The sequence below is a fragment of the Papio anubis genome, chromosome 3 (assembly GCF_008728515.1).
Source record: "Papio anubis isolate 15944 chromosome 3, Panubis1.0, whole genome shotgun sequence".
Taxonomy (NCBI): Eukaryota; Metazoa; Chordata; class Mammalia; order Primates; family Cercopithecidae; genus Papio; species Papio anubis.
In genome coordinates this window covers 168,673,720-168,691,381 of record NC_044978.1, presented here as the reverse complement: position 1 = coordinate 168,691,381, position 17,662 = coordinate 168,673,720, and the positions used below count along the sequence as shown (strand labels likewise).

Below are 17,662 nucleotides of genomic sequence, written 5' to 3'. Positions count from 1 at the left end.
GCTAATATTTTGAGCTTTGATTCCGAAGTCCATTTCTAGTTCAGAATCTAGTAAAGAAGAAACATAAAATTATATCCCCAAGTAATGGTCACACATAGGACTTAAGATAACTGATGACTGACAACAGTAAATTAACTGTAGAAAAGAACATTCTTTTAAAATGTGTGATGCACCAATGTTAACATACCACATCTCAGTAACTTGATTAGAAAACTTTTTTGAAGGGAAAAAAAATGTAGAATCCGTATTAAGAGATTAAAACTAAGCCTATCCCATTTCTTTATCTAATAAGTATTTTGTTACGATCAGCTCTCAGCTTAATGAAATTAACACATAAAAGAATCATGGTTATCACCGATACAGAACAGTATTCCCCATACTAAGTATGGTAAACGGTAACGCCCATCTAAAAAACAAACATCCCTAGACCCCAGATGTCTCCAATTACTGCTCCATTTATCAGTTCTTCCTCAAAACACAGCTCTTAAATTAGTAGTTTACTATAAATGTTATCTCCACTTACACATATCTTAATTACTTTCTAACCTATTATAATATGGGTGCCATCTCCATCACTACTGAAATTTATCTAGTCAAGGTCACCTAGAGCCAAAAACAATGTACATTTCCCTGTTTCATGGTACCTGACATCTCATCAACACGTAACGATCCCTCCTTATTGTAATATTTTTCTCTCTCCTCTAGGATTTGGTAATACCACTCCCTCCTGGTTTTACTATTCAGCCAGTGACCTTACTTTGAGGTTTCTCTTCTGCTCAAGGAAGGCTAAGATTCCTTAAGGTGTGGTACTGAGTCATTTACTAGTTATACTATCTAAACTAGCTCTAATATACTCAAGTTATACTCCAGATATACTCTCCCCTATTCCTAAGTAATCTCATCTATTTCTGTGGATTTAAGTATCATCTTTATGCTGGTAATTTTCTAATTCATACCTTTAGCCCAGATACTACTACTACATAAATATTATAGCATCTTTCATAAGAATAAAAATGGCAAACATTTGAGGACAGATATTATCCCAGTTTCACAGATTTCCATCTGTAAAAAGTGGAATGATTTGTGCCTAATGTTACAATGACAGGGGCTAAGAAGAAACTGGATTATTTCCATTAAGTCCTTTCTACCACTTGTGAGATTTACTGTCCCTAAACAGTTTATAATTTAAACATGAAGACTACTGGACAAAATTACTTCCTATGTGCACGCCTTGCACATAGTGGTCAGAAAAGAATTGGCCAATTTAAATTAATGGAGAAAGCGCTTAAATTTGCTTTTCAATAAATACTTTAGAAAAGACTCCAGGTTGTAGTTGAATTTTTTTTTTTTTTTTTTGAGTCTTGGTCTGTCACCTAGGCTGGAGTGCAGTGGCATGATCTCACTCACTGCAACCTATGCCTCCTGGGTTCAAGCAATTCTCGTGCCTCAGCTTCCCAAGTAGCTGGGACTACAGGAATGTACCACCATGCCCAGCTAATTTTTGTATTTTTAGCAGAGATGGGGTTTTGTCATGTTGGCAAGGCTGGTCTCCAACTCCTGGGCTCAAGTGATCCGCCTACCTCAGTCTCCCAAAGTGCTGGGATTACAGGGATGGGCCACCGTGCCCGGCCTGCAGTTGAATTTTAAAGGCGACTAAGGATGCAGGGTAGAAGATATAACTAAAAAGATAAGAATTTGGGGTAATGTGGATAAAAAAGAACTAAAGCCTATGAAAAAGGTTGAGTTGTCTAAAGAAGAATCTAGACAAACTGAAGAAGCAGGCTGGTAAACTATGACCAGCTAGATCAACATGGCTGGCAGCTTTTATTTCATGGAAAAAAAGACAAATGGGAGATACTACAGCTTTGTAAACTATGAAATCAAAGCAGCTACTTTAAACAATGATTTACTATTGGTTGTAGTCAGACTGAAAGACAGTAAAACCAGCAATGCAGACACTGATATATACCAGAATCTTATCTGGATCTGTCCTAATGCTTACTGCATTTAAAAAAAAAAAAAAAAAAAATTGAATCCATGAGATATTGTAAAGAAGGTAATAATAGCTTGGCAACAGATTAAGGTTAAAAAAAGAAGAAAAGAAAGAAGCAAATGAAGCAAGCAGGATAGAGTTGCTGCCAATTATGGGGAAACTATATGAAAGGAAAGGAGATACAGACAATTCCTCATTTTAAGTTTTGTTTTCTATCAAACACAAAAATTCTCAAAACAAAATTTTTATTTTGCTTTAATTAAGAACAAAGTGGTATTCCTCAAATACAAAGATGGCATTACTTTGTTAATCAGTTTTCTACTGGTAGCAGTAGGCTGGTCTGGGCCCCCATTCACATTTTCTTATCTAGATTGTATGGTGAATAAAAACTCTTGAAAAGATTACCTGATTATAGATTCAGCTCTTAAGTATGAACTCTACAAAGTTAGGCAGGTCCTTAAAAGTTTGGACCTATGTCCTTGGTGCTCTGTTATCTATCAGCCATGAACGCTAGTCATATATACCAAAGGGAAGGAATACTACTAAAAAGAAAAGATAGAAACTTCCCACCAAAAATGTAGGTTATTACAATTGAAAGATAAGATTTACTAATGAGGAATAAAAAGTTACATAACTTAACCAAAAATCTATATATCTTTGTTGCTCCTTCCAAGGAGCAACTGCACTATGGCAGAATTAAAGACCAGGGATGGAAGTCAGACAAATGAGAGGAATGTAGAGGACACGTAACAGCAATTTATCATGTGCACAGCCAATCAGGAAGCAGCGCACCCATGTAGCCAAACAAGGGATGCAGTATGTGCACCAAGAGGGCATCACACAAAAAAAGAATGGTTAAGACCAGTCCACAGCCCATATCTAACATTTACAAACTACAAAATTCACACACTGCTTGGTTCCAAAGATGGCAGAATTTCACTCTTTCAGATATGAAAAGATCCAAGAGTACAGAGAACTTCAAAATTTGCATGCAAAATTCATCAATATGCCTATTTTACAGAAAGACTTGATATATGTCTTAACCCTCCAACTACTCATCAGCATCACAGATTCCATTTGTCCAATGCACACTATTAGATGGTGCCACAATTTACATCTTTTAAAATAGAAAACATATTTGATAGTGCTTGAAAAAAACAGCTGTATAAACAAAGTCTTTTGGATAGCAGACCCATCCATACCAGTCCCATCAATCCAGATTTCTAAGTAAATCTACTCCTATGGGGTTTACATGGCAACAGTGACAAGATGAGGGAGAAATTGGTAAAATATAGGAGCAGGAAACAAGAAGCATCCAGAAAGTGGCAGCAAGTTGACTAACAGGAAAAGTAAAATAGAGAGTAGATACTGACAAAAATTAACTTCAAGATGATCTAGTATGATATACATTTTTTAAATGAGCTAAAAATAATTTATTGTATTCAGTTACCAACACAGCCAAAATAATCCTTTTTGCATCAAAGGCCTTCCTGGTTTCATACATAAAAAGCCAGGATTAGACTAAGTGATACCCTGTGATTCTAAAACTATAATTCTATGGCTCTAGAATAGTCTAGAATACAGACCATTCAAGCCCTTACTATCTTTTCTCTAACATGTTCCACGATCTTTTCATTGTTCATCAGGATTCCTACCAGAAAGAATCTATTGGCAGAAACGTTAAGAGTTCAAAGCTGCCAATAACCTGTGTAAACCAATCATAATACTAGCAAACACTTAGGGAATGCTTTCTATATGAAAGACACATATCAACATATACTAACAAAATTAGCAAACAACCTGATTATCTCCAATTTACAGATTAAGAAACTAAAGTATAGAGAGGTTAAGCTACTTGTCCAGACTGCTAAGTGGTAACAATAGGATTCAACACAAGCAGTCTAGCTCTAGAACCTTTATGTTTATTTGCTGTTTTATACTACCAAAATAAAAGATTTGAGGAAAAATAAATTACGCTATAGGTTTGGTTATTATCAATAGTCTTTAATTAAGTGGTATCGCAGTAATCAAGAGTTGGCTGGAGCAACTACTGTATAGAACTGAACTATCCGAAGTGATAGCCATTTGCTACATGTGGCTATTAAGCCACCTAAAATGTGTCTAGTCCAAATTGGGATGTGCTATCAATATAAAATACCTGATTTTGAAGACTTAATATTTTGAAAAATATAAACTAACTCAATCATTTCTACATGGATTAGTGTTAAAATTATAATATATTTAACACATTGTGTTAAATAAAATATTCTTTTTAAATGTGGTTATTAGAAGATTTAAAATTACCTATTTTACTTCCATTATATTTCTGCTGGACAACACTGCTATGTAGGAAAGATACTGGAGTTTACAGAACGATTCTAAACCAATCTTTGCCATTCTGTTTTGCTGCTGTTACCTTAGACAAAATGGTTACACTGATTATCAGCTTCTGTATCATAAAAACCAGGTTTAAAAACAGTCCTAAAACCTGCTGCTTAGATTTTGGTATCTAAGTCTATTTTCCACTGAAAAGAATGGAGGTAAATTCGGAAAAGGAGCTCATGCCACAGCATGGACAGGTAAAATACAAAATTAACCTGGAATATCTTGTTTCGGCAGAAATACACTGGAACCAGCTTGATGAGACACCCATTGGCCAAACCTGGGACAATTTGTGAACCAAAATAAAGACAGCAATGGATTTAACCACTGAATAAAATTAAGAATCCATGAGTTCATACAGATAAAAAGAACTGAATAAATAATGGAGATGGGAAAGATTACCTTATGTCAGAATGTCAACTAATAATTATACAAGGAATGAGGTCAGATAATCATCAATTGATGCTCAAACTTGTGGGTGAAGTATATACTATGTAAATATACTGTTCCCCAAAATTATTTTTCCACAAATTGCATATTAGTTACAATGAGATAAATAATAACTTTCAGGGATACATATGAGGAATACCAGCTTAACAAAATTTTCAAAGCTGACATCACCAACACTGGTATACACCAACATCATGAATCTCAAGATATGATGCACTAAGAAGGGCAGAACATCTCTTAAGTGGTATTCCTGCCAAAATGCATAACCAATCTAATCACGAGAAAGCAAAAGACAAATTCAAATTGAGGGATGTTCTACAAAATAGCTGCCCTGTACTTTTAAAATGTCAAGGTCAAGAAAGAGTAAGGTTGACGAAGTGTTCCCGATTAAAAGAGACTAAGGAGACATAATTACCAAATGTAATGCATGATCCTGAAGTGGATCCCAGAATAAGGGGGAAAAAAAGCTAACAGAAAAAATAAACAGATATAATTTGAATATGGACTATAAATTAGATAACAGTATATCAGTAAATCTTCTGGTTTTCACAACCTCACTATAATTAGGTAAGACGGTATCCTTGTTTTTTAAAAATATACACTGAAGAATTTAGGGGTAAAGAGGTTGATGTCTCCGAATTACTCTCAAATTGTTCTGAAAAAATATAGAGAGATCAGTATAAAGCAAGAATGATAAACACAGCAAAATGTAAAACAACAAATGTGGGTACACAGGAGTTCTATTCTTCCAACTTTTTAGATTGAAATTACACCAAAATACAAAATTTTAAAATATTGGCCAGTCTCCCAGATCAGATATCCTAATGGACTATACAAGTCTTGATGATGTTTAAAAATGCACAGGTGTATTTCTTTTATCCTAGACCTGTTTTAAATTGCATGACTTATCAAATGCTAATTATTTTATACATTTCATAAGATCCAGGACTGTATTTGTTATTTCTCAATATCATAGTTAGTACTAGGATACTATTTACCATATCCAATAAGCACTCAAACATTTGTTACATGAGCTACTGAAAACTATAACCCAGTACAGTATAGGCTAATTATAGAAAAACAGTCAAATTATAAAAAGTACCAAAATGTAAATAGATATTAATTGGGACAAAAAGTTGTACGACAACTCTTCAATGAAAAGAAAACTATCTGGAATGAATCAGAACAGTAGTTAAAAATCTAACATAAAGAGATGAATGCCACAATTAGAGGAAGGCAAACATCTCATTCCATATTAAGAGTTAAACGTTTACCTTTGTGGCTAACTACAATCAGTCATGACAACTAAAACAACTTTCTTCCCTATAAAATTAGAATATTATATGAGTTATAAAATGAATCAGAGTTAGGCTAAGAACTGAGATTCAAAATCTCATTAGGGGCTCAATACTAATTTGCTGTACAACCCTAAGATGCTGCCTACAATTCCGTATCTCACTTAAAATTAAGACGTTTGGATTATTTCCTTCCCCAAAAGGCAAGAAGGATATTATTTTGTAAAAATGGCTGTAAGCAATGAGAGCACCGAATATTATATATATACACACTGAATATACACATATGTGTACGCATATATATTCACACATGTATACACATGCAAAGGGAAAAGAATATGGCTTTTTTGTAAATATGTTTACAAAGTAATGAATGTAAGGCACATTAACAGCAAAAGGTAATTATCTAAACTCCATTTAATCCCAATTCGCACTATAAATTAAGTGCTTAACACCTAAGATGCTAAAAAAGCCCAATCAACAAGTGTATACTCTGTTTAAATGGATGTTATTGTTTATTTTTAAATAACAATGGGGTTCGAGATCAGACTGGCCAACATGATGAAACCCAGTCTCTACTAAAAATACTAAAATTAGCTGGGCGTGGTGGCAGGCGCCTGTAACCCCAACTATTCAGGAGGCTGAGGCAGGAGAATCGCTTGAATCCAGGAGGCGGAGGTTGCAGTGAGCTGAGATCGCATCACTACACTCCAGCCTGGGCGACAGAGTGAGACTCCATCTCAATAAATAAACAAATAACAAAAACAAAATATGAGACAGGTTTTAATAGGGCTTAATTAGGATGGGGACTGTGGGAAACAATTCTCAAATATAGTTAGAAGCCAGGGACAAAATTTCTTTTCACATACGATACAATGTAATAGCATATTGCATTAAAAGTGTAATACAGTATTAACTTTCAATGTCTTCCAATTTTACTTGAATATACAAGTAGATAAGGCAAAAAGATATTCTAGTTCCCTTTTCCATCAAATCCAATTAATTGTGTTTCATTTAAAGTTTGACTATTTTTCAAAAGTCTATATATTTTCATGATGCAAAGCTATACTTAATGTATCTAAATAAGCAAGATCAGGAAAAAAAAAAAAAAACCCAAAATATTCCAAAACATAAAAAGACATCCTCAAATCACTTTGTGCCTTGGCAAAACTTAACAGTAATATCATAAGCTAGTGTTGCAAAGCTGTCATCCTACCTGATTCTACCTAAATGAGCTCAGTAATTCTAAATTGGTGTCCAGAAGAGATCTTTACATAAGCAATTATCAAAAACAGTCCATTTTGTATTCAAGAAGCACAAACAACAATAGTTTTTTTAAAAATTTATATAAAGAATACCTAGAGATTTTTTACACTTCATAAACTAAAATCACGTATGAATACTTGACTAAAGCTATTTCTCATCGTCTTTCCTTAGAGAAGACCAAAATACATTTCTCGTAAGGGTAAAACAAAAGCAGTAAATTATTTAAACATCACTTAAATGCCCCCTAAAGTAACCTTCCCTTCTCGTACATTTTCTTACATTCAATGCATTCTGCGGTACACATTTCTGAATTGAAATTGTATTAAGTTTAACTAATACGATCTCCTTTCCACTAGTGAAAAAAAGATCTTAAGGCGTTAACCAAACACATGGGAGGCGGGGTCGGGGGTGCGAGGTGGTGCCAGAGCAGATGGAAACCAGGTAAGAGAGTTGTTTTCTTAAGACACTAGGGTTACTCCCCAACTCCAAATGCCAAGATTCACTCGCCAGTAGAGCAAGCCGCTGCCACTATCCACTGCTTACACAATACAACCTTCCTTTCTACCTCTTCCCCTACACTCCCACCCATAACCCCTTTCCAAAACAAACACCCACTACGCGCCCCATTCCATAAGCCGTTTTTGCCCCTCTAAGCCCACTAAACCAACCTGCTGGATAACAGCTCTATGCATTCGTCTCACTTAGGAAAAAAAAAAAAAAAAAAAAAAAAGCGACTGCAGCAAGGTCGGGAGTCCCACCATTCCTGTCACCCTAAACAATCCACAGGGTGACAGCCCCAAGCCCAGAAGTTTGAAGCAAAACGATTCATATCCAACCAAAAAGAGGGAATTGCAGTTGAATGGGGATGGGAGGTGGGGAGGGCGATGCGTGTGCGTGTGTGTGTGTGTGTGTGTGTGTGTGTGTAAGGAAGAGTCCATCACATGACAGTGAAAGAGGACCAGAGTCGTCGGGGCGTCCGCAAGCAGAAAAGGGGGGAGGGTGTCGTTGCCGTGGCAACACCCCCCATCCGTCCAGACTTCCAAAGAGGGAGGAAGAACTTCAAATCCCAACCGTCAGCGCTCAAGCGGCTCCTTCTTAAAGGGGTACACACAGCGCCGCCGCCGAGCGCGAGAGGGCAGAGTTGGGCGCCCCCCGCCCTTCGGGCGACGCCCCCGCCGCCCCTCGCCCCCAGCCGGCCCATCCGCGGCCCCCGCCCTACGAGCGCCCGGGGGGTCTCCAGGTCCAGGTCCCCAGGAACTGGCCGCGTCTGCTCACCCGGCCCCCGGCGGCGAGAAGGGGGTGTGTGTGCGCTCGGCGGGGGCGCGGACCAGCCCGCCTTCCTCCGGCCGCCCTGCCCGCCGGCTCCCCTCCGCCAGGGCGCCGACCCACCGGGCCGCTTCCTCCCTCCTGTCAGGGTGGACGGCGGGCGACTGCGGGCAGCGACGGGCGCCGAGGAGTTACGGGGAGAGCGCTAGCGGGCTGCTTCCGCGGGGGCTCAGCAAGCGGGTCCGAACTAACAGTTCCCGGGGAGCCCAAGAGCTGGGAAGGCGAAGGAGGGCGGACCGCGCCGGGCCAGCAGCCCGCAAGACAAAAGGCGAGCGCCGGGGCCGCCGCGCCGCGCCGCTCCCATCTCGCTCCCCCACCGAACTAACCCGAACGGGAGATTCAACTAAACCCCTCAGCCACAAACTCCTCGGGCTGCGACAGCCGTCGCCGCGCGGAGCCCGGAGCCCCGGCCCGCGTCTCTCTTACCTACACAGTGCATGAGGCGGTGGCGCCAAGAGTCGAGTTCCCGCCGGAATCCTCTCCTCTCCGCCGCGCACCGAGGGCTCCGGCACTGAGCGGCGGCGGCGGCGGCGGCAGCAGCGGCGGCGGCAGCGGCCATTCTCTCTCTTCCCTTGTCCATCTGCGTCCCGCGTCACGCGCCCTCATTTACATACGAGCAGCGCAGGCACGAGGCAGGGGCGCGAGCCCTCGGCGCGAGCCCCGGAGCGCGCGCCCCCCGGAGGGGGGTTGATTGACACGTGTCACTACCTTCCCTCTGCCCTGCCCTCCCCCTCCCACCGCTCCCTCAGGGAGAGGCGGGGAGGGAGCCAGAGGAGAAGGAAGCAACCTGCCGCTTCCGCTGACCCCGCCTCCCCACCCACTACCCTCCTCCCCCTCCCGCTGGAGTTTACTCAGGCGAGCCATACCGCTCCCGCCGCCCGCGAAAACCCTGAGCGGGAGCGAGAGACCCGGAGCCCAGCCAGGAACCGGCGTGCTAGTGGAGCGGACTAGCAACGCCTACTTTCTGCCTTCACTACGGGACTCCGACAGTCCGGAGACTTCACTTCCCAGGCTTCATTGCGCCAGGATCCCGAAGCCGAGTTTGGCGCCGTGGCGCGTTGCTTGCCGGTCATTGTAGTCCAAAAGAAAGGATCGTTTCTCCCCTCCACACTCGGGTTTGCAGGCTGGCCTGGAACTTCTCTGCGCCGCGCCGCTGGGGGTGCTGAGCCTGTCGCTCCCTGCGCCCAGGACCGTGCGCTGCCCGGGTGGCCGGTTCTGACCCGACTGCTTTAGCTTCCTCAGGCTCCGCGATGGAAGGGTGGTGGAAGCCGCAAGAGTTGTTGGCCCCTTGTGGGTTCAGGCTTCGCTTTGTGTTCTAAGTGCTGGAAACTTTCCGGGGTCTCTGTCTTCTTGTCACTCCGCAGGGATAAGGGCAAGCCGGTCATTCGCCTACATCTGGAATAACTGCCAAACGTCCTGAGAGAGATCCCGGAGTGACTTCGGTTTTCAAAAAGGCGAAGAGATATCGGAAAGCGAGAATCCTTACAAGGACTAGGAAAAAGATGCGGGTTTTTTACACTGAAAATTACTTGCAGGGGACTGGGCGTAGCCGGCTGAAAACTGCAGAAGGAAAATTTTCTTTATAAGCTCCTGGAGGGCAGCGACCCACTGAGACCTCTGTACCGTGACATCTGTCACTCACTAGACCCTAGTACAGTGTGTGACGCTGGATTAAGCACTTTACAAATGTTATGGAATGAATTCTACGCCGTGCTAGAGAAAATAACTTCTTCAGAGAGAGCGAGAGAGAAATCTTATGTTTAAATACAGACTCCAATTAGAGTTTTTACTTTTGCACCAGAGCGATTGTGCGTTTGTTTCCGTATACGTGCAGTTGATCAAGCCGAAGCTAAGCCACCCAACGTTTGCTAAGAAGTACTGTGTATGTCTGGAAATTTATTCACAAGTCTGTGGGAAATATGTTTAATTCTTCTTGGAAATCTCATAAATTCTGAGTTCAGTACCACCTTCCATGTTTTGTGGCTTATCCTTAACCACCTTCTTTCTTTTTCTTCCTATGAGAAAGTATTTATTTGCTCATTATGACTTCAGTAGTGAAGATGTAATTTTACATTTTCATAAGTTAAAAATAATAAAGTCTGAACGCATAATCACCTTTTCTAGAACGGTCACAATTGGAGTGTAGGTGAAATTACTAGTGAAGGTGATCTTGGAATTGTCAGTGGATGGTTTCAGTTAACCACTTCCACTCATAATTGCCACGAGGATCAGCCTTTGCAGTTTTCCTGATCGCTTTTATAGTAATCTACATTAGTTAGGATGCGAAAAATTATGGTGCAGTAATAAATGATCCAAGAATCTTAGTGGCTTAAAACAACAACAAAAAACTATTTCCTGCTTATTTACATGTTCATCTCTGGGTGTCAGGAGGAGGGGGCTTCATTCCATGTGGAACGTCCCCTGTTGTGTAATAGGCAAAAGGAAGATGAAGAATGGCAAACTGGTTCTTCCTAAAAGTGATACAAGTCAGTTCTCACGTTTCATTGACCAAAGCAAATTATATGGGCATGTAAAAAAGGGAGCAGGGAAGTGCGATCCTATTATATGTGCAAAAAGAAGATAACCAGAATTTATTGGTAAATAGTATCAAGGATTACTGTGATCTATCTTTCTAGTCACCAGTTTACAGTTCACTTTCTTTACACTACAAAATAGATTTGCTCCTATCACAAAGTGAGACAATCCAAAAGTTCTGTTCAGTAAAGGCATTAATCTCAAAGCCTAGCATCTCTGGGTGATGCTTGGTAGTCTCCATATTGGAACTGGATAAAGCTGCTCTTGTTATAGACAACTAAAAAGATAAGGTATCCTCCCCCGATCTCTCTCACTTGCAATTTCTCTTCTCCCTCTCTCTCTCTCTCTCTGTCTCTCTCTCTCTCTCTCACACACACACACACACACACACACAGTGATGGAATAGGAACTAAATAGACACGGTGTCTTAGTCTATTTTTTGCTGCTGTAATGGAATACCACTTACTGGGTAATTTATATGAAGAATAGACATTTATCGCTCACAGTTCTGGGGCCTAGAAAGTCCAAGATCAGGGTACTGGCATCTAACAAGGGCCTTCTTGTTACATGGCCCCGCAGTGGAAAGGCAAAGAGAAGGCAAATAAGTAAAAAAGGGCCAAACTCATCCTTTTATAATGAACCCACTCCTGCTATAAAGAATCCACTCCCTTGATAATGGCATTAATCCATTCACTATGCCCTCATAGCCTATCACTTCTCATTAGGCCACATTTCCCAACACTGTTGAAATGGAGTTTATGTTTCCAACACGTGCTTTTTCGTGGACAAATTCAAACCACAGCATATGGTAAACATTCCTGTTTAGAAAGGAGAAAAATGGGAGACACACAGGAACCGTTTCAGCAAATATTTTACGACAGTTAGCATCTCCAACTTTCCAGCCTCTGACAATTTCCTTGCTACCACCCAGTGAGCCTCTGAGTTAAAGCCACATATTTTAGATTTTCTCTTATAACTGTACCTCCTTCTGGGTGCCAATTTATACATTAGTTAGAATGTGCTATGTTCTGCTCCAGTAACAAACCCAAAATCTAGCAAACTCAAAACTTCAGTGATTTAATACAAAACTTAATACAAAAGTTTTATTTCATAGTATACTATCCGTCTTCCAAAGGTCAGTGTGGAAAAGGATGGAAAGAACATGAACCCTATAAGCCTCATATCCATCCAGGGACTGAGGCTTCTGGGGCTATGCCGTTTGGAAGCTCCCCAGTCACCATAATGAGAAAGATGATGCTAAATCACAGTCCAACTCTTAAGGCTTCTGCCAGAAGCGACACATTTCAATAGATGAAGCAAATTTTATGGTCATGCCTGACTTTTAAGGAGTTATATATTAGAAAGCTTTGAGGGCAGGGCAAACCACCCCACAACTTAAAACACCAACTGTTCATTTAGCTCATAATTCTGTGGAATGAAAATTTGTGCTAGGTTCAGCTGGACATTTTTGCTGGCCTCTACTGGACTCACTCAGGTGTTTGTGGTCAGCTGCCTGTCAGCAAGGCAGCCCTGTTTCTGAGGATTCTCTGACTGTCAGCTGGGAACACACAGCAATGAGGCCAAGTATCATCAAGAGGCCAGCTCTAGCCCTAGCTTATTCACATGGTGGCAGTCAGAGGGATCCAAAGTGCTGCAAGAGAAGAAGTACCCATGCACAAACACTTTTCAAATCTCGGTTTGAGTCATATTTGCTCTGGTCCCAATGGCTAAAGCAAGTCACATGGCCAAGCCCAGAGTCAATATGGGGAGATACATTCTACCTCTTAATAGAAGGATCTGCAAGTCACATTACAAAGGGATTTGGACAGAGAGAAAGAAATAATTTGTGGCCACTTTTGTAGTCTACCACATTTGGGAAAGTGCAAGGTTATCCTATTCTCCAAAAGAAGGAGAACTAAAGATATAAACAGAACTAATGAGTATCACATATCTAGAATTTCTGGGAGAAGATAAAGATTAAGGCCAGAAATATTGAAATACACAAATGGAGTTAACTTTGGAATTCAGCTTCACTTTGAAGAGCAAAGAAGTTTCCATGGCAAGTACTACAGAATGTATTATAATTACCCAATGAACCTGAAAATAGGAGTCTTTTAACCATTACATTCTAAGCATCGAGTGCTGGGCCAGGCACTAATATGGTGTCTAATATTTATTTACTGGTTTGATACATGTTTGAGTTATCTATAAGGTCAAGTATAAAAAGAGGGTCATATCGGCCGGGCGCAGTGGCTCACTCCTGTAATCCCAGCACTTTGGGAGTCCCAGGTGGGTGGATCACCTGAGGTCAGGAGTTCAAGACCAGCCTGGCCAACATGGTGAAACCCCATCTCTACTAAAAATACAAACATTAGCTGAGCGTGGTGGTGGGCACCTGTAATCCCAGCTACAGGTGGGAGGAGGCTGAGGTGAGAGAATTGCTTGAACCAGAGAGGCGAAGGTGGCAGTGAGCCAAGACCGTGCCATTGCACTCCAGCCTTGGCAAGAAGAGCGAAACCCCATCTCAAAAAAAAAAAAAAAAAAAAAAAAAGAGGGTCATATCAAAGATTGTCTCCTACACTGAAAATCCAGTTACTCACAAAGGATTTTCATATAACAACAGGTATATGATATGAAATGTTAATGTTCTTTGGAGAAATAATTTTGTTCTGCTATCTACTTCCTATACATGTTGTACCAGTTATTTATTGCTGTGCAGCAAGCCAATCCATAGGGTAGTTGCATAAAGAACAACCACTAGATATTATTCACAGTGCAGGTCAGGTGGGCTGTTTTGCTGATCAGGTGAAGCTCTGCAAATCTTACCTGAGATTGCTAGTGTTGGAAGCTGCATGATCTAGAATGGCCTCACTCTGGTGTACAGTTTGGCTTCCAGTTTGCTGGGGTAATGAGAATGGCTGAGTCATGTGTCTCTTACCATCTAGAGGCTAGCTAGAGCCAATAATTTATGCAGTGGCAGCATGTGAAGCACAACATAATGATAAGTACTAATGTAGAAGTGCTTTTCAAGTGAGCTTGCCTCGTGTTCTGCTTGCTACTATCCTATTGGCCAAAGCAAATCTCATGGTCAAGCCCACAGTCTGAATTAAAGGACACTAACAAATGGCATGGATTCAGAAAGGTGTGAACAAATCTGGGTCATCACTTCAATCAAACTACCATCAGTAACTATCCAAGTTCACTATTATCCGCCTAAAACTGATGAGCACATCTATAGAGTTCTTAGACAGTACCAAGACATATAAATTGCAGGGCCAAATAATAGTTTATTAATTTACCAGTTAGTGAATTTCAAGCTAGGGTGCTTTTTAGGAGGACATGATATAACAAATACAAATACATTGGAGAAGTTTGAAATACATTTCCACAATAGAGAAATGCAAAATTACAGAAAGGTATGACTAGAGTCATATTTTTGAGATATTAACCCAAAATGAAAGCTGTTCTTATATTTTTTAACAAATATAAACAATCCAATATACTAGTAGGATTGTAAAATACCTACTCAATTCTATATTATCCATATATACCACAAAATGATATATTTTATAATTTAATAAAATCTAAACAATTTTGTATGCATTAGATATTTACAGTTGTAAAGCATAACTGCTAGATACTTTAACTGTACAATGCTTTATAATGCTGAGAAACTATCTTTTGAGTAAATTGTATCTGTCTTGTAAAGAATCACATTTCACTATATTTCCTTTGGTTCTGACCCGTAATACAGTTCACTGATCAAAGATTAAAACTTCAGAGAAAAATTTGATTAACCAATTATTTAGGACATAGAACAAATTTCCCTTCCAGAAAATTTCTAATCAACTACATAGTCATATTATACCAAATTTTATGCAAACATCTTAGATTCACCCAGGCTCATGAGTCAAAGATTTCTCAATAGTCTTCTTCCTTATGGAAGTACAGACTCTAAAGTCTTCATTAACTGAAATACATACATGTTAATGTATTTATTTTCAATACTGCAGTTAAATAGTTAGAGCTATCTAAAATATATGATGATTTTGTCTTCTTGATGCATTTCCAAATACTATCAACACCTTTTTGTACATTTTGTAGGAACAAAGATAAAATTTTACAGCAGGAATAATGATTCAGGAAACAGAAATGTAGTGGTAATGTACTTCGTTTCTTAGATTATACTGTCTCCTTTTCTCCTATTCTAAGACTATCCTTAGTATACATAATAGTGGGCATGATAGCTGGTCCAATTCTGTCACTTATATCAAGGTGGCATCTCCGGTTTTTGTTCTTTACTTTCATTGTTGAGTTCAATCATTGGATACTTTAAAAATATTACTGTTATATCCTGTTACTGTCTGTATAGTAAATATCATATAGCTGGACCTAAGATTTACTATATTAGGACAACTCAGGCCCTAAACTGTCAGGATAATTAATACCAAAATTAGGGTGAGTATGTTTTCTAATTTTTTTTTACATAAAATCATACACCTTTGAGCTTGGCACCTGAATTTAATACCATTTACCATCTACTTTCCCTTGCATCCAGGCATGATAATAGGACCTGATCTATCACTACTCTTTTTGTGTCCATTTGAAATCACTTCTCTGGCCTAACGCATTATTGTCACTTTCATTTTCAGCCTTTTAATAAAATTTCAATGTATTAAAGGCTCAATGATGGCAATTTTATCCAATTTAATCCAATTGCACAGTTCAGTATCAAAGTAAAATAAAAATGTCATCTATAGTACCTAGACTATCTCAGTTTAGAGGTAATACAGATCATCTAGGTCAATCCCCTAATTTTGCAGATAGAGAAATTGGGCCCAGAGAGGATAAGCAATTTATGTAGGTCACACGGCTTATTAGTAGCACACCCAAACTAAAGATCAATTTCCTGATTCCTAATCTTGACTCTTTCCTATAATAAGAGCTATGAGTTTGGCATTTATACACATTATTAATTCATTTACCTTTTACCATAATCTTATGCAATTAAGTACTTTCATTATTATTATCCCCATATCAGAGAGAAAGAAATATAAATTGACTTAGAGATGTTAAATAACTTAAATAAGTTAGCATTATCTAGCTAGTTACTGATGAAACTAGAATTTGAATCTTTGTCTTTCCAAATTTAACTACCGCTTTTCACTGGAGAACAGGAAAGAAGGTGAAAAGCTGCCTATTAAGGAATCAGAAATTGAGGAAGCTGGATTTTTTTCAGATTTTCAGGAGTGGCTACTGATAATGTCTCTATCTTTGGGGGAAGATATAGATAGTGACATTTTCAGTAGCACACAAAACTATGGCTTCTCAATGTTTAACCTATCATTCAGCCAAACTGAGGTTTTTGCTGTCCCCATCTGACATTCCATGCTATCCTACTCCCATGAAGAACACTTCTCAACTGAGTGGTGATTATTACTACTTTCTATGCTCTTAGAACACTTTATTTTTCTCATGAGTCTTACCTTATTTTTCCATGTAGTATAATTATTTGTTACTGTTTCTTATTGTTTCTCTGTATAACCTTGTAGACTGTGAAGTCAGAGCCTGGAATTCACCACCTCTGTGCATTCTATACTTGCATTCTACACCTAGTAGGTATCAAAGAGACTTTTGTTGAGTTGAAATGAAAGAGTAATTAATTGAGATTTTTTAAAGAAAAGAAATATGGAAGATATAGGGCTTCCTTCATCCATGACTTACCCTTATTCTCAAATTCTACTTGTAAACCCAAACTTATTTTTCACCCGATGTCAAGACAGTGACAAAAGGTGGTCACACAATTGCATTTTACAGAGTATATTTCAAACCAAGAAATTAACATCATTTGGCCTTTCTGCATGTTGAAACGCCTGACACAAACTAAGTCATAACATTTATATGAACAAAGCATATCATTTTACTTACTAACATACTTTAGGCAAACAGAAATATGAACAATTTATGAACTTGACAATTGTTTCTCAGGCTGTTGACAATAGGATTTGACTCTCAGTTTCAAAATGCAAAAAATTTTTTATATGAAAATAGTACAAAATACCAATGTTTCATGGTAAAGAGGCCATGCAATAAACCTCTGAAGTAAAATCCATTGGGTTAAAGAAGTTTATTTTAACATATTACTATAAGAAAGGTTTGTTTAAACTGTGAAATCTGATAATGGCCCATATTACTATCTACCTGGAGAATACATGTGATTAAAGAGAAAAGAATAAGACAGTTAAATTATGTCATGATTTTCCCTTATAAAAAAGAGATGTGAATGAAAATGTGACGTTGGTAAAAGTTTAATACCTTTTAACTTAACCAAAATGTTATAATATTTGAAGATTTAAGTATAATAAGATTAAATTACAATTAATAATCACCCTATGCAACAATGGAAAGTAAAGAA

The 17,662-nt window shown here is 39.2% G+C and overlaps 1 protein-coding gene across 13 annotated transcripts in view; it reads right to left on the bottom strand.

The window, feature by feature from the left end:
- The window catches only part of LCORL (ligand dependent nuclear receptor corepressor like), a 180,658-nt gene extending 169,984 nt beyond the window's left edge, over positions 1 to 10,674 (bottom strand). For 4 of the 13 annotated variants that reach the window (XM_031664693.1, XM_017958610.3, XM_031664700.1 and 1 more), the window contains exon 1: positions 9,139 to 10,674. Coding sequence is in view for 10 of the 13 variants with exons in the window: in XM_017958610.3 (XP_017814099.1) it covers positions 9,139 to 9,292 (154 nt within the window). In the remaining 3 variants the exon portion in view is untranslated. The remainder of the gene's footprint in view (positions 1 to 9,138) is intronic. The other 9 variants (XM_003898533.5, XM_031664698.1, XM_031664696.1 and 6 more) reach the window with 5 other exon arrangements.
- Positions 10,675 to 17,662: the final 6,988 nt, after the last annotated feature.